This window comes from Centruroides vittatus, unplaced genomic scaffold, assembly GCF_030686945.1.
Source record: "Centruroides vittatus isolate TY-2023 unplaced genomic scaffold, ASM3068694v2 contig_283, whole genome shotgun sequence".
NCBI classification, from domain to species: Eukaryota; Metazoa; Arthropoda; class Arachnida; order Scorpiones; family Buthidae; genus Centruroides; species Centruroides vittatus.
The window spans coordinates 73,640-91,184 of NW_027121801.1; the positions used below are offsets into that span (position 1 = coordinate 73,640).

At 33.0% G+C, this 17,545-nt stretch overlaps 1 protein-coding gene across 3 annotated transcripts; it reads left to right on the forward strand.

Moving 5' to 3' along the window:
- The first annotated feature begins 8,784 nt into the window (after positions 1–8,784).
- LOC136972205 (THAP domain-containing protein 6-like) lies at positions 8,785–10,072 on the forward strand. 3 transcript variants are annotated; one of them, XM_067266763.1, is made up of 5 exons: positions 8,785–8,928; positions 9,035–9,230; positions 9,337–9,463; positions 9,545–9,713; positions 9,968–10,072. In XM_067266763.1, the coding sequence occupies exons 1-4, from the start codon at positions 8,858–8,860 to the stop codon at positions 9,682–9,684; spliced, it is 534 nt and encodes a 177-aa protein (XP_067122864.1). In that variant the 5' UTR covers positions 8,785–8,857; the 3' UTR covers positions 9,685–9,713; positions 9,968–10,072. The 3 variants fall into 3 exon arrangements, with proteins under 3 accessions (XP_067122864.1, XP_067122863.1, XP_067122862.1); XM_067266762.1 differs by lacking the exon at positions 9,968–10,072 and adding an exon at positions 9,790–9,877; XM_067266761.1 differs by lacking the exon at positions 9,968–10,072 and having other exon boundaries at positions 9,545–9,877.
- Positions 10,073–17,545: the final 7,473 nt, after the last annotated feature.

Consider the following 17,545-nt stretch of genomic DNA (forward strand, 5'->3'; position numbering starts at 1 on the left):
GCCCTCTGAAGGTTCAGGCCAAATCCCTTCTTTCAGGTGTGTCTATAGATTACTCGCTCCGTTGCGATATGGGTTGTTACCTTAACATAGGAATGGTTTGTTTCGCTGCATTAAGTGTATGGAGAACCTTTTCCACTTCATTGGACATCAAAATTATTACTTACGCTCCTTTTAAGCTGATATTGGCACTTTTGGGCTTGAAAGACTTGGCTTTAACCAATAAAAGTAACCAAGAATCTGACGCCTGGGAAAATTGCTGCCAAAACCATGCCAACTCGAGCTCTTTCATCGAAGTGAGCTGGTAAACAAATGAACTAAGTTCTAATTTTTATGTTGATTGACTATTTAATGAAACCATTAATGTTTTATCTGAAACATTTAGCCATAAAATTTTTCCTGCAAAACTCACTTCACTAGGTACTAGGCAAAAAAAATTGTATCAAATTGGACCAATTTTTTTTATCTGTTAGCTAGATAAGTTTTTCCTCTCCCAAAAAGTTCAAAGTTTCAAGTATAGAACTTTTTCTCTTTCACAAAGCCATTAGTAGCCAACTGTTTTATGACTTCCCGAGGTGAGAAACGAGAGCAGTTGAAGTTCGTCTATTTCTAGCCAGCACACTTTCTGGTTTAGATATCGAATATTTTAAGTCTAATACATAATATTATAACGATTGTTAAAAGAATCAAATTGAATACATGATGTTAGAATGTCATTGTCAGTGTTATCAGGAAGTTTCTATTTTGGCAGGAAATTTTCAATTTTATGCTTCATAAAACTTGCTTATTCGTCTAAATAGCATCAAATAACAAAAGTAAGTGAAAATAGTGCTGTAAAACCATGAAAATAACAATATTTTAGCATTTGTTTACATTCTAGATTCTAATTGGTATAGTCGAAGAGGGTCGTGGAGTCAGAGTCATGGTGGAACAATATATCAACTCTAACTCCCACATTTTAAATTTAGTTTATTTTTTTATTTAGATGAAAATTTATTATATATTTATTAAATTTTTAAAATCTTTTTGTATTTTTATACAAAAGGCATCAATTCAATTTATTAAATAGGTAGTGTTCTTTGTAGTATTTGTATTTAGTAGTTAAATTATTTTGACCCAATTGAATTTGAATATTTTTGAATCATTCCATCATCCCTGCTCTAAATAAGCTCTATTTTTCTGAATGAGCCAGACTAATTGATTAGAGTATATATTTTATATATTTTCATATAAAATATATACTATAATTGATCAGAGTATATACTTTCTGAACAAGGGGCTAAAGTAACTAGATCTCACACTTTTTACTTGGATCACCTCTTCTGAAAGGGTGAAATTGAAGTGCAAATGCTGTCAATATAATATAATATAATTATATATATATATATAATATGTGGTATGATTTAAAAGTTCGGGGAATGCAGTAATCTATGACAACAAAAGCATGTATTTGAAGTTACAGTGTATAAAATGGATTCTACCAAACCATCTCTACGTGTTCAGATTAATTTCACTCATGTCATGTGATTAAACCGCAAGCGCTGCTGTTTTTTCCGGAGATAGTTACCTTTGTTCCGCGACGTAATCAAAGTGGAGTTTCAAGAAAAACCTCCAACATTAAATTTTGTCAGCATTTAAGTGAAACACCTACGGAGACTTTAAAATTGCTAAGAAAGGTGTACAGTGATTCTACCATGGCAAAGTCAAAATATGTTGGAGGTTGTTCTTGAAACGCCACTTTTATTACGTCGCAGAACAAAGGTAACCATCTCCGGAAAAAACAGCAGCACTTGCGGTTTAATCACATGACATGAGTGAAATTAATCTGAACACGTAGAGATGGTTTGGTAGAATCCATTTCATACGCTGTAACTTCAAATACATGCTTTTGTTGTCATAAATTACTGCAGTCCCCAAACTTTTAAATTGTACCACGTGTATATTTGTAGAATTTTATTGCCCCCTTTCTCTTAATAAATTTGTTAAAAATTAAATTTTTTATACAAATAAATAGTAATGTAAGTTAAATATTAAAATACTAACTATAAAAGTATTTGGGTAAATGCCCCAGACTCGTTTCAGAATAGGGTACCCCCTCCCGATGAGCACCTCTGTCCGCCATATAATGACTAGGTATTTAATTTTGCAGGAGTCCAAGTCTAGTTTTTTTTTTACTGACTCTGCAGCCCTGGATACTTCATGAGAAATTTAAATCAATCTTTTCTGAAAAGACACTAATTCATCAACCTAATGTCATTCAAACTAGAAAAAAAACCAATCAGAGTTCAAAAAGGAATGTACAAAAGCTATAACAACCAATTATGGACAACAATGTCTCTCCATAGACTAAAATTAGAAAATTTTTTCATGGCAAGATTTTTAATTATTACATTGGACCAATAAAATTAATAGTTGGAATAGAACCATACAACTAATAGGAAGTTGACTGCACTAAAACGTTTTTGATTTAATAATTACAGTAGAGAGTCGATTATCCGAATCAATCGGGAACTGGAGTTGTTCGGAAAATCGATTTTTCGGATAACCGATCATGTACGAAAAAATACATTATTAATATAGTATATTAGTATATCCCAATAATAATATATTAATATAGCCCATGTTGAAAGTTTTCTCCATTACATGTCACTACACGTTGAATTTTCGTCGATGTTAAGCCTAACAAAAATTTTTATAATAATAATCATGGCTATTGTATCGTTAAAAATTATTTCTTTATTTTTGTACAAACAATATAAATATATTGAAAAATCTAAAGTATAATTTTTTTGTTTTTATAAGTTAATCTAGTATCAAAAATGTTCAAATTCAGCACGACACACGTCCCGACACAGTTGACTGGAAAGCTTTCGGTTAACCGACGTTTCGATCGATCGGCATTCGGATAATCTACACTCTACTGTATTTCAAACCACGTCAAACCATATTCTTCCCCTGATTGTCAACACTGCCTGTGACTAAAGTAATTAGACTCCTTATGTCAACAGAGGATTGTGAAATGGTATGGCCCCTGGTCAGTAAACTTAATCCTAACCTGGCCCTTCTTCAAAAATGGTTGTGCTTCCCTGTAATAAAAGACAATGTTTAATTTCTTCTTTCTAAATCCAATTTGCTCCCACCACTATTTTTTGCAGTCTCAAATGCACCTGCACAACAAAAAGTTTGGAAACCCCTGCTTTAGACGGTCAGCATAAGATTCTTAACTTTACAGAACACCACATCTTAAAATAAAGACTAAAAAAAACACAAAGTGGAAGAAAAATGCCATCCACTGGTAGATTTTAAGAACTTCATTTTATGTAATTTGGAAATATTTATGAAGGTTAAATTGCAAAATATATATGATTCTAATTTTGCAATTAAAAACTGATGAATTGATAAGTAGAAGGTATAGTACATGATTTACACCAACATACAGAATTTTCAGTTTATATATAGTTTCGATATACCCTTCAGTAAAATGGAATAAAATAGAAAATAGTTTAAAGACTTTAGAAGTAAAAGTATGGTTGACAGATTTAATGTTTAGATAAAAACTGTACTTGTAGCAATACATTCTACAATATTTACTTAAATCTATATTCTAACAGAAATTTTTAAAATATTCTTTGTATAAATTTCTTTACTTTTCATTTTGTGGAGTTAATTTACCAAATGAGCGAGTCATTTGTATTTCGAAAATTACTTTATGACAAAGGTAGACAGTTTATCACTATCTTTAATGCAACAATATAAATTGTTGCATTAAAAACTTACTTAACTAAACATAAGTATTTGAACTGCATTATTGCAATACTTTACTCATGAGTTTGAGTTAGACATTGGCTTTTGAAAAAGTTAATTCATTCTTCCATAACAAAAAGAAATTTGTCATTTAGTGGTGTTATGCCTAATTCTTAATAAAATTTACTCTAACTATAAAACAATTAACTATAAATCACATGCTTTAGCACTAAAATTTAAATATTCAAAAACTGGAGTTAATCAATCTGGCCTGCAAACAGCTCAAATAACCTTTTGCAAATATCACCAGCCACAATTACTCACAAAAGCTGAATCAATCATTCATATACACATACATTAATGTTAATGTATTCATGTTGCTTTACTAGACAATGTGCCCCATCTCGTGCATAGGGAACTTAATAGCCATTCCATACATTCACTAATTGTAATAAGATATAATACACAAAATTTCAAATATAAATAAATTATGTCTATTTAAAGTTTCTTTACTACATAAAAGAAATATTTGGAAGAAATATTAAACATTTCACATGTTATATTCATTAAATTCTTAACCTTTTTAATTAAAATTCAAACTTGAAACATGATATCAATACTTTCAATTTTTTATTGCAGTTTATGAATTAAAAACCTATAAATTTAATTATTATTATGAAAAAAAAATGGTTAGACAGAAGCAAATCTATTCAGTGTAAAAAAAATTTAAGTACAACCAACCATTTAGAAGTTATAAACAGTTTTGTACTTGCATATATTTGTTCCAATTAACAAAAAATACATTTACTTTTGTTTGTATTAACAAAATAAGTTACTTTGATTCACCATATGTTCCATCTATGATAAACATTTACAAATGATACCCTTAATGCAAAGAAAAACAAGCGCACAGGAACAAATGATTCAGGAAAACACTCCCAAACTGTTTACTGGTGGGAGCATTCAACAAAAATCACTTAAAATTCCCTAAATCATTTAAATAGTGACATACAACCCATGGCCCACTGCATCCTAAATTTTTTTAGGTATATTTTCAATTATTTGTAAAAAGGGACTGGCGGAAATTACAATTTAATAAAGCAAAAATTGCATTACAAATACTAGTTGTATCTTCCTTCCTCGCCATGTCCAATCACCTGGAAAAATCATTCTCCACTGCAAAGATGACCTTTCTTCGTAGGCTAAAACTCTGCACAAATATGTAAAACAATCTAAAATGTCCACAGGTGACAATCCCAACACAATTAAATGTTATATTTTTAATTGTGTTGGGACTGAACTTTTTAAAAGCATTTTGAACTTTTGAAAAGCGTATATTTACATAAAGTACCTTTGAGGCCTGTTGAATATACCTAAATTTCTAATTTGGCCCATTAGGAAAAAAGGTTGGACAACCCTGATTTAAACAGTAAAAACAATATTCAGTACAGAAATATAATTATTATATATTGTAAAATTTTAACAATTATAAAGCATCATAATTGAAATAATAAAAATTTACTGAAAAATGTAGTTCTCCCTGTGCTTGCATTGATATCAACTTAAATAATAAAGCCAACCACTGCTGTATACATTGAACTATATAACAGCTATACTAATAATAAATTACCAAACAATTTGACTCTAGAGGAAGATGATAGACGCCATCTCGTAATAAATTTATTAATTACAATTTTAATTAAATAATTTAGATTAAACTGGAAGAAAAGAATCAGCCCAGGGTGGGACTCGAACGGCAACTGCCACTTTCTGTGCGGATGCATCGCCAATTACACTACCCGGACCATCTCGTCTTCCAATATATATAAGATCAATTTAAATATTTCTCCCTAAATATTGGCTGTCCTGTACTATAATCGAAACTAAAGTGGTAGTTGAAACATAAAACTAGCATTAAGTAATTTATGGAAATTCCGTATTAATGATTTATATAATTCATAAAATTTACTTAACATTTCAAGCAAGAATTATTTTTTCTTAAAAAACTAAGAATTGTAAAGAGAAAATATCATTTCATATTCAATATGCAACTTTATAATAGAATTAATGCATCATGAAGATTCCCATTCAAATAATTATACCTATAAACACTCATTAAGCCCGACAATATTTACCGTATTTTACGGACTATAAGATGCACCCGAATTTTGGAGGCAATTTTTCGAAGAAAAAAGTGTGTCTTATAGTCCGTAAAATACGGTAATCCATTACATCACCGACTGCCGTAAATAATCGAGCTATAAACAATTAAAGATTATACCTCAAGTGCAAATTTCATTTATAATCTTTAATCGTTTATAGCCCGATTATTTACAGCAGTTGGTGATGTAATGGATTAATTATATCTAGCTTTATTGCAGAACATTTAGAAGACATATTTCAACATTTTAGTTTTATACTATAAATATACACACTCCTCTACTCAAATCTGACTGTAAATCTAAAACAGTGGTCCTCGACCGAGGTCCACAGAAAACAAAACACCGAATTGGGAGTTCACAGTGATATTTTAGTGGTCTATAGGGTAATTCTACTTCAAAACAATTGTTTTATGGTTAATGTTACCCTTGGCGGCAAGATGGCGACGGGGAAATTTTTCCCTACATTCTAGATGGCGACGGGAAAAATTATTTTTCCCTGCGTTCGACGTAGCGGCCGCGTTTCCTGTAACCTCAAAACGACGTTCGCGTTTGTGACGTGAGAGAGAGGGAGCTCTTTGGAAATGTTGTGACGTAATGTGTTGATGCCGAGATCGTCAAATTATGCAAATTTCGTTTGCAGGGAGTGTAGAAGACAGTGGTGTGTTGCATGTTCAGTGTTGGCCTCGATTTTTTTTTCACAATATCTGTTCTTTCCGAATTGCTAAAAAGGTAATTTATTTTTTACGAGTAAAAACAAAAAAAAATTGCATTCTTTTCGCGCGTGTTTTGTTAGAATTGTTTTTTAATTTTTAGTAAATTCAGTAATATATTTTTTTCTAGGCGGTTACTAATTTCGTGCACATCGTGGGCGACGTCGATTTGAGTTCGAAGGAATTCTGGACCAAATGTACTACCAGGAAGTTTTATAAAATGATGAAAACAGATTATTCAGAATTGGGATTGAACCCGGCAATCGATAATGCATTCAAATTTGCAGTCAAATTAGGTATACAACAGATAGAGTCGACGTGTTCTACATGCGATAAGACATGCAAATTATATTACAGAAGTGAAAGAAATGAATGTCTTCTTAGATGCAGTTCGTGTGCAGTTAAATATTCAGTGTACAAAGGGACTTTTAAAAGCAAATGTGGTCGTCTGTCCTGGGGATGTATCTTGTATCTGTTCATGTACAAGAAGTTCATGGACTGGCCTGAAAAAACTCCCGGAGAAAGATTTCACATTTTCATCAAACATCTGGCTATGATTTATCCCGGGACAGGAAAAAGTCCGAAATGGGTAGAACCCAAGACAGTTCCGTCTGCACCCGTTCAAAACGTCGACAAGAAGAAATCAAAGAAGGGTTGTGATAAGGAAACATCAACCTCCGCGAGTGATAAAAGAAGAAATAAGAAGTCATCGACAGTAGCAGCTGGCGCAAAACCAGGGGGGAAAAAAGATCTATAAGAAACGAAGATCAAAGTTCCAAAGTCGGGAAGAAATGTAAAAAAGGGAAATAACAGACAATCAATGTGAGTAAAAAAATTCTTTTTTCTATTAAAATAGGGTTTACAGTAGCTTATTATAGTATAGGAGTTGCTCGGTCACGTTATTACGAAACAGTGCGAAACGCGCACTGTCTCCATAGAAGACGAAGATGGCGACCGGAAACGCAACCGCCACATCGAACGCAGGGGAAAAAAAATTTTCCCCGTCGCCGTCTAGAATGTAGGGAAAATTTCCCCGTTGCCATCTTGCCACCAAGGGTAACATTAACCTGTTTTACTGAGAATTAAATTTCTACAGTATATATATTGTCAATTTCTTTACTCGTTTCTTGCATAAGGGTTAATATATTTTTGTTACAGAGCCCACACAAAATTAAAATTAAGTTAATTATTTCTTAAAAAATGCAAATATTAAATGTGTTTGTGACAATTGTATTAAATTATTGGCAAGCGCCAAATCCAACAGAAGGCGCTCAAAATGGCTGCCGAAACAGGTAAGGAGCCGACAGGAAACATTGTCTTGTAGAAGGTGAAGCCATTTTGGATGCTGGACACATTGTATTTTGTGGATTAAACTCTAACAACAACACTAAACATAGTTTTATTTATCATAATAGTTATGTTTTTATATTGAAACATGGTGTATACTGCTTAAAATATTTAAACACTTCTCACCTGTTACACATTAACAGGTGAGAAGTGTTTTAATTCTACACACGATAAGAATTATTATTTAAAAATAAAATAAAAGACTATCGTGTGTAGAATTAAAACACTTCTCACCTGTTAACGTGTAACAGGTGAGAAGTGTTTAAATATTTTAAGCAGTATACACAATGTTCCAATATAAAAACATAACTATTATGATAAATAAAACTATGTTCAGTGTTGTTGTTAGAGTTTAATCCACAAAATACAATGTGTCCAATATCCAAAACGGCTTCACCTTCTACAAGACAACGTTTCTTGTTGCCGATACAGTCTAGAATTTGACATAAATTCAATGTATTTAATAAATATATAAAAATATAAATACGACTATACAAAGATAAAACTTGCTTCTGTCTTTCAGAAGCAAGTTTTATCTTTGTATAGTCGTATTTATATTTTTATATATTTATTAAATGTAAATAACGCCGGCCATGTACTTTTTATTAATTATTTACTTTATAAATTCAATGATTTGTTCTCCATTTGGTCATCGCAGTAGTCGTCGCCGATGGAAACTGAATCTTGCTCAGGCATTGAACAAACACATGGTCGGTTCCTTACCTGTTCCGGCCACAGAGTAAAGAAATACATATATCCAGAGTGGTAGCTGGCGCTAGTGTCGTGAAGCTGATTTGGAACAGGAAAGGTGGCGCCATATTCGGGGCAGAAGCGAAAGTTCTCTACTTTCGAATAATTGTGTAAATTCTGTACGTATAATTTAGTTTCTACGATAAAATGGTTAATAGCTGTTGTGCGATTAATTGTACTAACCGCAATACTAGAGGATGTGGTCTTACTTTTCACCGGTAAGTGAATATATATATTTTTAATTACTATACGTGTACGATAGCCTATACATACCGTGTTCTGAAATTTTGTCTTACATTATTTTAAATTATGCTTCCTATGTAGATTTCCTTCTGAGCCGACATTAAAAAGAAAATGGATTCTTGCCACAAAAAGAGCTAAATGGCAACCAACTAGGTGGTCTGTTCTTTGTTCGGCTCATTTTAGCAGTGATTCTTATTATTTATCATCAACTACACACAAGATCCTAAAAAAGAATGCTGTTCCCTCAATATTTGAATTTCCAGATCATCTGAAAAAGGTAACATTTCTGTAAAAATACTGACTTATATTCAAGCATTAACTATAATGTTACAAAGTAAAAGACATCGATTATAAATGATATATCTTTGTCTATTGGACGTTAGAAAAATGAAAGCAGACCGGTCCTTATAACAGGTAGGCCTAATGACAATGAACAAAATACTTGTAACATAGTTATTGGACCGTCAAGTTCGCCCTCTTCAAACACTGCCGTCGATGCTACAAATCCAGGTTAGTCTAGTAACCAGTCTAAGTAACTTCTGTTCTCTAAACTGATTACTCATTTATCATACTTTATTTTTTTTATCAAAGTGTTAGTGGACCACACTTACACTATAACTGAATCTGCAAGAAAAATAAAAAAAACAATTGCTTCAACAAGTGGAAATAAATTTAGCACTTCGGAGAAAATTAAAAACACTACAACAATGCAAAAGACGAAAAAACAGTAAAATAGAATCCTTGAAGGAAGCCATACAAGGTGAATTGTTGCAAGCAATTTTCATTTTTAATTACTTTTTTATTGACTTTGACTTTCTCTTTTTGTTTTGTTGTAGAATTAAAGAAAAACAATTACATTGCCGAAGCAGGACTGGGGTTGCTGGAAGAATGTTCAGATGGCACTCCATTTCAATTAATGCATGCTGTGCAACTTCGGCTTACGAAAAATTCAGTAGGTGCATATCCAGCAGCTTTACGGAAGTTTGCACTTACGCTTAACTATTTATCACCCAGTGGTTACAACTATGTTAGAAGCAGCTTGGGCTTTGCTCTGCCTCATCCTCGTACAATTCGTTCGTGGTATTCAGGCATTTCTGCTTCACCTGGATTTACCGAGGAAGCTTTTGTTGCTCTACGCTCTGTCTGCAGATAAACCAAGTTTATGCTGTTTAATAATGGATGAAATGGCTATTAGACAGCATGAATATTTTGATGGTCATTGTTATCATGGTTATGTTGACATAGGAACTGGAATTTGTATGACAGGAGAACTTGCAAAAGATGTTTTAGTTTTCATGCTGGTTGCTTTGAATGGTTCTTGGAAGATTCCATGTGCATATTTTTTTATTGCTGGTTTATCAGCAGAAGAGCGTAAAGGCTTGCTGGTACAGTGCCTACAATTGCATGATGTCAATGTAAAGGTAGTGGGAATTACTTTTGATGGTACAAGCACAAATTTTTCCACTGCTAGAGTTCTGGGTGCAAAAATATCACCTGGTCATATTATAGAACCTTGGTTTCCTCACCCCACAGACAGCACTTTGATAAAAGTATTTCCTGATGCATGTCATATGATTAAACTTTTAAGAAATATGCTTGCAGAAAAAAAGGCATTGGTTTTAACTTCTGGCAAGGTATTCTGCACTTGTTTGTTTGTTGCACAGTTAAATAAATGTAAGAGCTACATTCAACTACATTGCATTTTTTAGGTTGTCAAATGGGAGTATATTGAGGCTCTTCAGCAGCTGCAAAGTTCTGAGAGTTTGCACTTGGGAAACAAGCTTACAAAGGCCCACATTAACTTCCAACAAATGAAAATGAAAGTTTATCTCGCAACTCAAATATTTAGTGCTTCAGTAGCAAATGCTTTGCAAACTTGCTTAGATTTGCAGTTGCCACAGTTTGCGAAATGTGAAGCGACTATCGAGTTTGTTCGTGATATAGATAGGTATATAAATTTGCTTGTTAATGTAAAAATCTTGTTGTGTATAAAAAGTTTTTAATTTAAAATTTTGTTTCAGGCTCTTTGATATCCTTAATAGTAAAAATCCATTTGCTAGGAACTTTAAGGCACCTTTGCGAGTTTCAAATCAGCATTTGTGGTGGCCCTTTCTGACCAAAATGGAAGATGGACTCCAGCAGCTCACATTTCAGACTGGACAGTTGATCATAAAGTCAGCACGACATACATCATTGACAGGTTTTATTTACCTAATCAAGGCTGTAAAAGCTATATTTAAAGAGCTAATAGCATCGCCTTTACCTTTGTTGAAGTATGAAACAGATATTCATTGTTTTTATTTATTATTACATAATTTTTGATCTGCATGTTTATTATTTTTTTCAGTTATCTTCTTACATACAAGTTGTCACAAGATCATATTGAATTGTTTTTTGGTATGATCAGAGCAAAAGGTGGATGGAACAACAATCCCACAACAATCCAGTTCACTGCAGCATACAAGCGTTTGCTTACCCAAATGCAATTTAAAACGAGTGAAAAGACAAATGCAACTCCTCAGGACAAAACAACAATTCTCACTGTGGCATCAACAAGTTCTGGGTCACAAACATTCTCACACCAACAAGATAGTTCTTGGGCATGATTTCAAAACATGGGAAATGGAAAAGCCTCTTGAAGATGCCATAGCAGTGGATGCAGCACTTCAAGATCATAGATACCATCTAAGTTCAGTAGGAGTGCATTTAACAGAATTCTCAATGAATGCTGTTGAATATATGGCTGGATTTGTGGTCAAGAGTCTTTTAAAGGGTATTTCTTGTATAAACTGCAAAAATGCCTTGTTTAGTCCTGCAAATACTGCATTAAGGCCTTTAGTGAAACTAAAAGATAATGGAGCTTTAATACATGCTAACAGTGATGTTATTGATGTTTGTAAACAAACAGAAAAGGAGATTCGTTATTTAATGCTAAGTAATGAAAACTGGAAACTCCAAAAAAATGTTTTGGCAAGTATTGTTCAATCAGTGATTATGCACTATACAAATGTAAATATATTTGAAAGTGTAAAAGATCATGCTACTGACATTTTGGACAATCATGTATACAAACTCATTGCGACTGTGGCTAAAACATATTCTAAAATCAAATTGCATCACGAAAATAAGAAGTTTATCGTGGATATGAGAAGTAGTAGTAGTCGTAAAACTTTGTCAAAGTTAATATTGTTTATGAATCAGTGAAAAACTGCTTCACGAACCAATACTAATTTTGACAGTAATGTCAGAAAAATGGAGAAGCATATCCAAATAGCTTAATATTTTTTATGTTGTAGCATATTTTTGTTTGTACAATAACTGAATCTCAAATATAGTAATAATAAATTAATGTTCTTTTGTGCTAGCATTTTGTGTTTTAAATGTTTTTGCAGCGTTGATCTTTAAATAAAAATATATTAAATTTACAATATTAACTGTTTTAAAACTTTATTTAAAATTTTAGAATGTATTCAAAAGGTTTAAAAAAAGAATAAAATTGATTTTAAGTAATTTGCCTAATAAAACATTAAAAGTCTCGTTGACTGCCGACTACCAAACACCGACTCCTCCTTTCTGCCCTGAACATGGCCGAACGCACTTCCATCTGGTGGACACACGTCGCGTAAGAGAAAGTAAGCCGCCGCTGCCGCCCTGTGGTTCCGGCAGACATCTTGAGCGCCCTCTGTCGGATTTGGCGCTTGCCAATTGGCAGATAAATATTTCAAAGTTCTTATTAAATCATGTGACAAAAAAAATAATGAATCATCTGAAAGTTTTCCCAGAACTAAAAATGCTAAATTAAAGATTTCACATATGTAATAACTATATTGCACGGCTACTTAAGGTAACATTAACCCATTTTTTATATATACCAATCGATTCTGCGTGCGAAATGACGTTAGAATACGCCTAAATATTCCCATTAATAAGACTAAGGCCGTTTTATGGGATGGGAAACGTTCGCTTCGGTCTAACCCAGAAGCCATTTTACAGACAACGACAAAGTCGTAAACAACAAAATGGCGACTGCAGTTTCTCTTTGATCTACTTTATACTGCAAAATTAATTTCGATATTTAAGTTTAATACTTACATTCAGGTCAAATCCTCTTCAGAAGACATTAATTGCTTAAGTAACCATTTAAGAAGTGTTTCTCCGACCGATTCGCGTCTTTTCTTAGACGATAAACAACACAGACTGTCACAAGAACACTACCACCTTTTCCTCTCTTGACTGCTCTTATGACGTGTTCTTCTGTAAATCCGGTCTCGACCAATCAGCGAGAACAAAATTGGACACGTCTACAAGTACGTTGGGAAGAAGTAGAAATGAATCATGGTAATTGGCTGCAGATGTCACGTGACTTTTATACTTTTATAATTGCATTTAATTGCATTGCAGTAGTTTACGCATATTTATTATGATCTCAAATGTACGTATCTAAGAAATTAACGTATTATTAACTATTAGAACCACGAGGAGACGACATGACATCGACGTCACCTATTCAGATCAAACTCTCGTCGTTCGTTGGGCAAGAGTTACGCTGATTGGTCAAACTCGATGAGGATAGTTTATAATTAGGGTTGCCAACTGGAGAAAACTTTGAACACTTGTAATTATTTCTGTAAATAAACTATTATTTGTTTTAAAATATATATTATATAAGGCTACCTCATACAGCAGGTTTAGCCACTTCCTGCCACATACCGGATATACGTCATCCGTGGTCGACGACTGCTTCGCAACAGTTAGCGAGGAAAGAAAATTTTAGAATTTCACTACTTTTTGTTACTTTGTTGAGAGTTTTTAGACTCTAAATCTAGACTATTAAACATAATGATGTCGATAATTATATTGATAAAAATTGTGCGGAGGTAACAAAAGTGTTCCTAGCAGTGGTATAGCGTGGGTGTCAGCCGCTCGGAGCAGAGGAAAATTCGACGCCCCTTTATTTAGGTATCTCAATTTAAAATACTAAAATATACAGTAATTCTAAAGAACTTTTCGGCAAGAACAATCATCATTATTGTATATTGTACAGGCGTATTGTGAAACTTTGCCGCTCCCTAAAAGTGCCTCCCGAAGCACTTTTGGCGGGCCACTCCTGCCGCCCAAGGTCTGTACAAGAAGGTCAAGACACGCGTGACCTACTTCTTGAGCCGGGGGTACCATTTTGGGGTATTTTGAGTCGCACGTTTTAAGCAAACTTGTACGAGCAGTCAGTTTTATACGACATTAATTAAAAGAAAATTGCATAAATCCAGTGATTTCCAGTCAAAATTATAATAATAATTTCGGATGATTACGCAACCCCAATTTTATGCAACTTTTCGATCAAATAGTTTAAAAGAAACAATCATCCGCATCATTCGCTGTCGTGAATGAAACTAATTAAATAGGTGCTAAAACTGATGCAATTACGTATATAAGCACTTCGTAAAGTAATGCAATAACATAAGTTATCCAAAATTTTATTTTAAAGCATTTACCAATACAATATTAATGCATTAAAAAATAAATACTGGACTAACGTTTAATTAATCAACATTTTTTACTTTACAAAGGCTTAAACGTCATATTTTCCTAATTATATAAAATTTAATCAAAAAGGATAATATTAAACACAATTTGATGATATTTTTAACAGAGCTTATCTGAGATATAACTTCTTTCTCTGTAAACACACAAGATACAAATATAATAAAACACCATTTTCGAAAGTCAGCAGAATTACGCATAAATGAGCTTTTGCTTTCATACAGTTTTTTTTACATTTAAAGTACTGTTCATATCTCTGGCAAAAATATGTAATCTCACTGACAGAAAAGTCGAAATTAACAGTTCAAACTGAGATTCTTCGAAATGAAGCTGAACAACAAATAATTTAATGTGAGCTCACGTATACATCTATAAAGCTATAAAGACAGTACCTATAGAAAAATACATAATATACACTATCCTCACATAGTTTAGAATGTTCAGTTGGCTGCCACTTATCCCGTCTGCAGTTCTGCACCCATTTCGCTTTCCTCTGCTTATCTGCAGGAAATCTAAACGATCGAAGGTCGGTAGACTTACTTTTACAATTAGGTGCCACCAAGGGCGTCGCCAGCCGATGGGCCAGGAGGGGGCAAGATGATATAAATTGATAGAGGATATGAATTGTATGTAGGTAAAATAAAAACGATTCATAAATTTTAAGAAGCTTAAGAAGATTATTTTAATTAAAACATAATCTTCTTGGGTTTTTGGTGAATTTTTCTACTACTTTATTATTAAAATCCTTTATGTTCTCATTGATTATCTTTCTATGGACACTCATCATTGCAAGACCATTGAGACCATATAAACATATATGTTAACTTTGTAAGCCTTAGTTAATTATTTATTAACATTTGAATGTATATGTTAAATTTTGGGGAAATTTTTATAAGTATCTGAAAAATTCTAACTATTTAAAAAAAAAATATGAAATAATTAGTGATGATAAAAGTTATTTTTATTATAGAAAAGATATGTCACTTCATGATTTAAAAAAATTATATTTATTACAAATGCATGGCATCGTTTTTACATTCAACATAAACACGCATAGGTGTGCGTTTCAGGTCGCATCGCGCGGGAATTATAAATCGGGCAATAAATGACTTAGCATTTAAATAATTTTTTTCGCATGTCTAGGGAGGGGCAACTGCCCCTCTGCCCCCCTCTGGCGACGCCCTTGGGTGCCACAGACTAACCCATTGTTTAACGTTTTAAGTATGTATATACGTAATAATAGTTTACTCACGCAGGAACCACGTGTGGTGATCTCTATCGATATGCCCCAACATGGCTGCTGCCGCACAGAATCACGGGAGCGTGTCCTGACCTTCTTATACAGACCTTGCTGCCGCCCCCACTACGCTACGCCACTGGTTCCTAGAACCGTTTTTGTTGTTGTCTTTACACTTCGTTCTGTAGAAATTACAGGATATGATTACAGATAAAACATATTTACTACTAAAATACTTTGAAATTTTGAGAATTGTTTTTACGTGTATAAAAATAGTATCTGTACGACGAAATGACGACTACAAATAATAAACTGGCCGATAACACTTTTAAAATAACTCGAGATGTAAAAAATAAGTATTGTTTATTATTAATTAATATAACTTTCTAAGAAATATGCATATTTACGTAAAATATATCGAAATGCAAAATATAAAAATGTTTATAGGCCTATATAGGCCTAGTGTAAATTTATTGTAGTGTTATTTATTTGTATAATAATTTTTATGTAAGAAATGTTAATACTACTTTGTTCTACTTCATAATATTATGTCTTGAATAGATTTATTTGGGGAAAAAAAAAAAAAAACATAGCTAAATTTTATTATTATCATTTTTAGATGCCAGGAACAATATGTGCCGTTAAAACTTGTAATAACAGCTATTATAAAACAAAATTGTTAAACAGGAAAGTTAGTTTAATAAAGTAAAATTACATTATAGATGGACACTAGCCCTGTCTTCACTGCTTGCCATGTCCAATCACCAGGAACAACTATTTCCATTGCCTTTCTATTCCATTCTAACCGAGAAATACAGTATTATATTTTTAATTGTGTTGGGATTGTCACCTGCGGACATTTTAACTGTTTTACATATTTGTGCAGAGGCATATCCTCTAAAGCAGTGGTTCTTAACCTGGGGTGCGTGCATCCTCAGGGGTGCGAGAGAGCATTTCCAGGGGTGCATGATAAATTTCAAAAATTAAAAAAAAAATAACTAATGCGTATGGAAATGGAATTTGAAAAACTAGACTTAGAACAGTTCTGGTGTAAACAGTTAGAAGCATATCCACAACTGGCAAAAGCAGCACTAGAGACACTTTTACCATTTGCCACCACCTACCATTGTGAAATGGGATTTTCAGCACTTTTTCACATCAGAACAAAAGCCAGAAATTGCTTAAATGCATTGATGACTTACGCGTGGTTCTTTCAAAAAAAAAAAAAACAAAGAGCCACGTTTTAATAGAATTATTATGAATAAACAACAACAACCTAGCCATTAAAATTTAAATATCGCTTTTTATGTCATATAGTAATATATATTGTAAATAAACACGGCATTTGTTTATGCAATAAATGTTTTTTCTTAAATAAAATATATACACACATTTTTTAAGGGGGTGCAAGTGCTTATTTTCAGATTCAAGGGGGGTGCTAACCACTGCTCTAAAGAAAGGTTGTCTCTACAACGGAATTAGTTGTCCCAGGTGATTGGACATGGCAAGCAGTGAAGATAGGGCTAATATCCATCTGTAATGTAATTTTACTTTATTAAATTGTAATTCTGCCAGTTCTTTTTACAAAGGAAAGTCAGTTATTACGCGTTTGAGTAAATAATATCGTTTACTGTAGATGAGTATTAAAAATTAAAAAATAGACCAATATAAAGACAAACTGTGCCTTACATCTTTTCTTGCCCCCTTCGCCACGTGGTGGGTCCGACTTGGTGGAGAGGAGTTGCGTAAATCTGAGTGTATAACCGAGGGTAGGAGATTTATTGAAGGGCGTGTTTCGGGGAGAAGTTAGAACG

Bases quoted from the DNA above. Each gene is read 5' to 3' on its own strand.
- LOC136972205 (XM_067266763.1), top strand. From the start codon at position 8,858: ATGGTTAATAGCTGTTGTGCGATTAATTGTACTAACCGCAATACTAGA. The intron at 9,231-9,336 runs GTAACATTTCTG...ATTGGACGTTAG, and splicing joins TTCCAGATCATCTGAAAAAG to AAAAATGAAAGCAGACCGGT. The intron at 9,464-9,544 runs GTTAGTCTAGTA...TTTTTATCAAAG, and splicing joins CGTCGATGCTACAAATCCAG to TGTTAGTGGACCACACTTAC.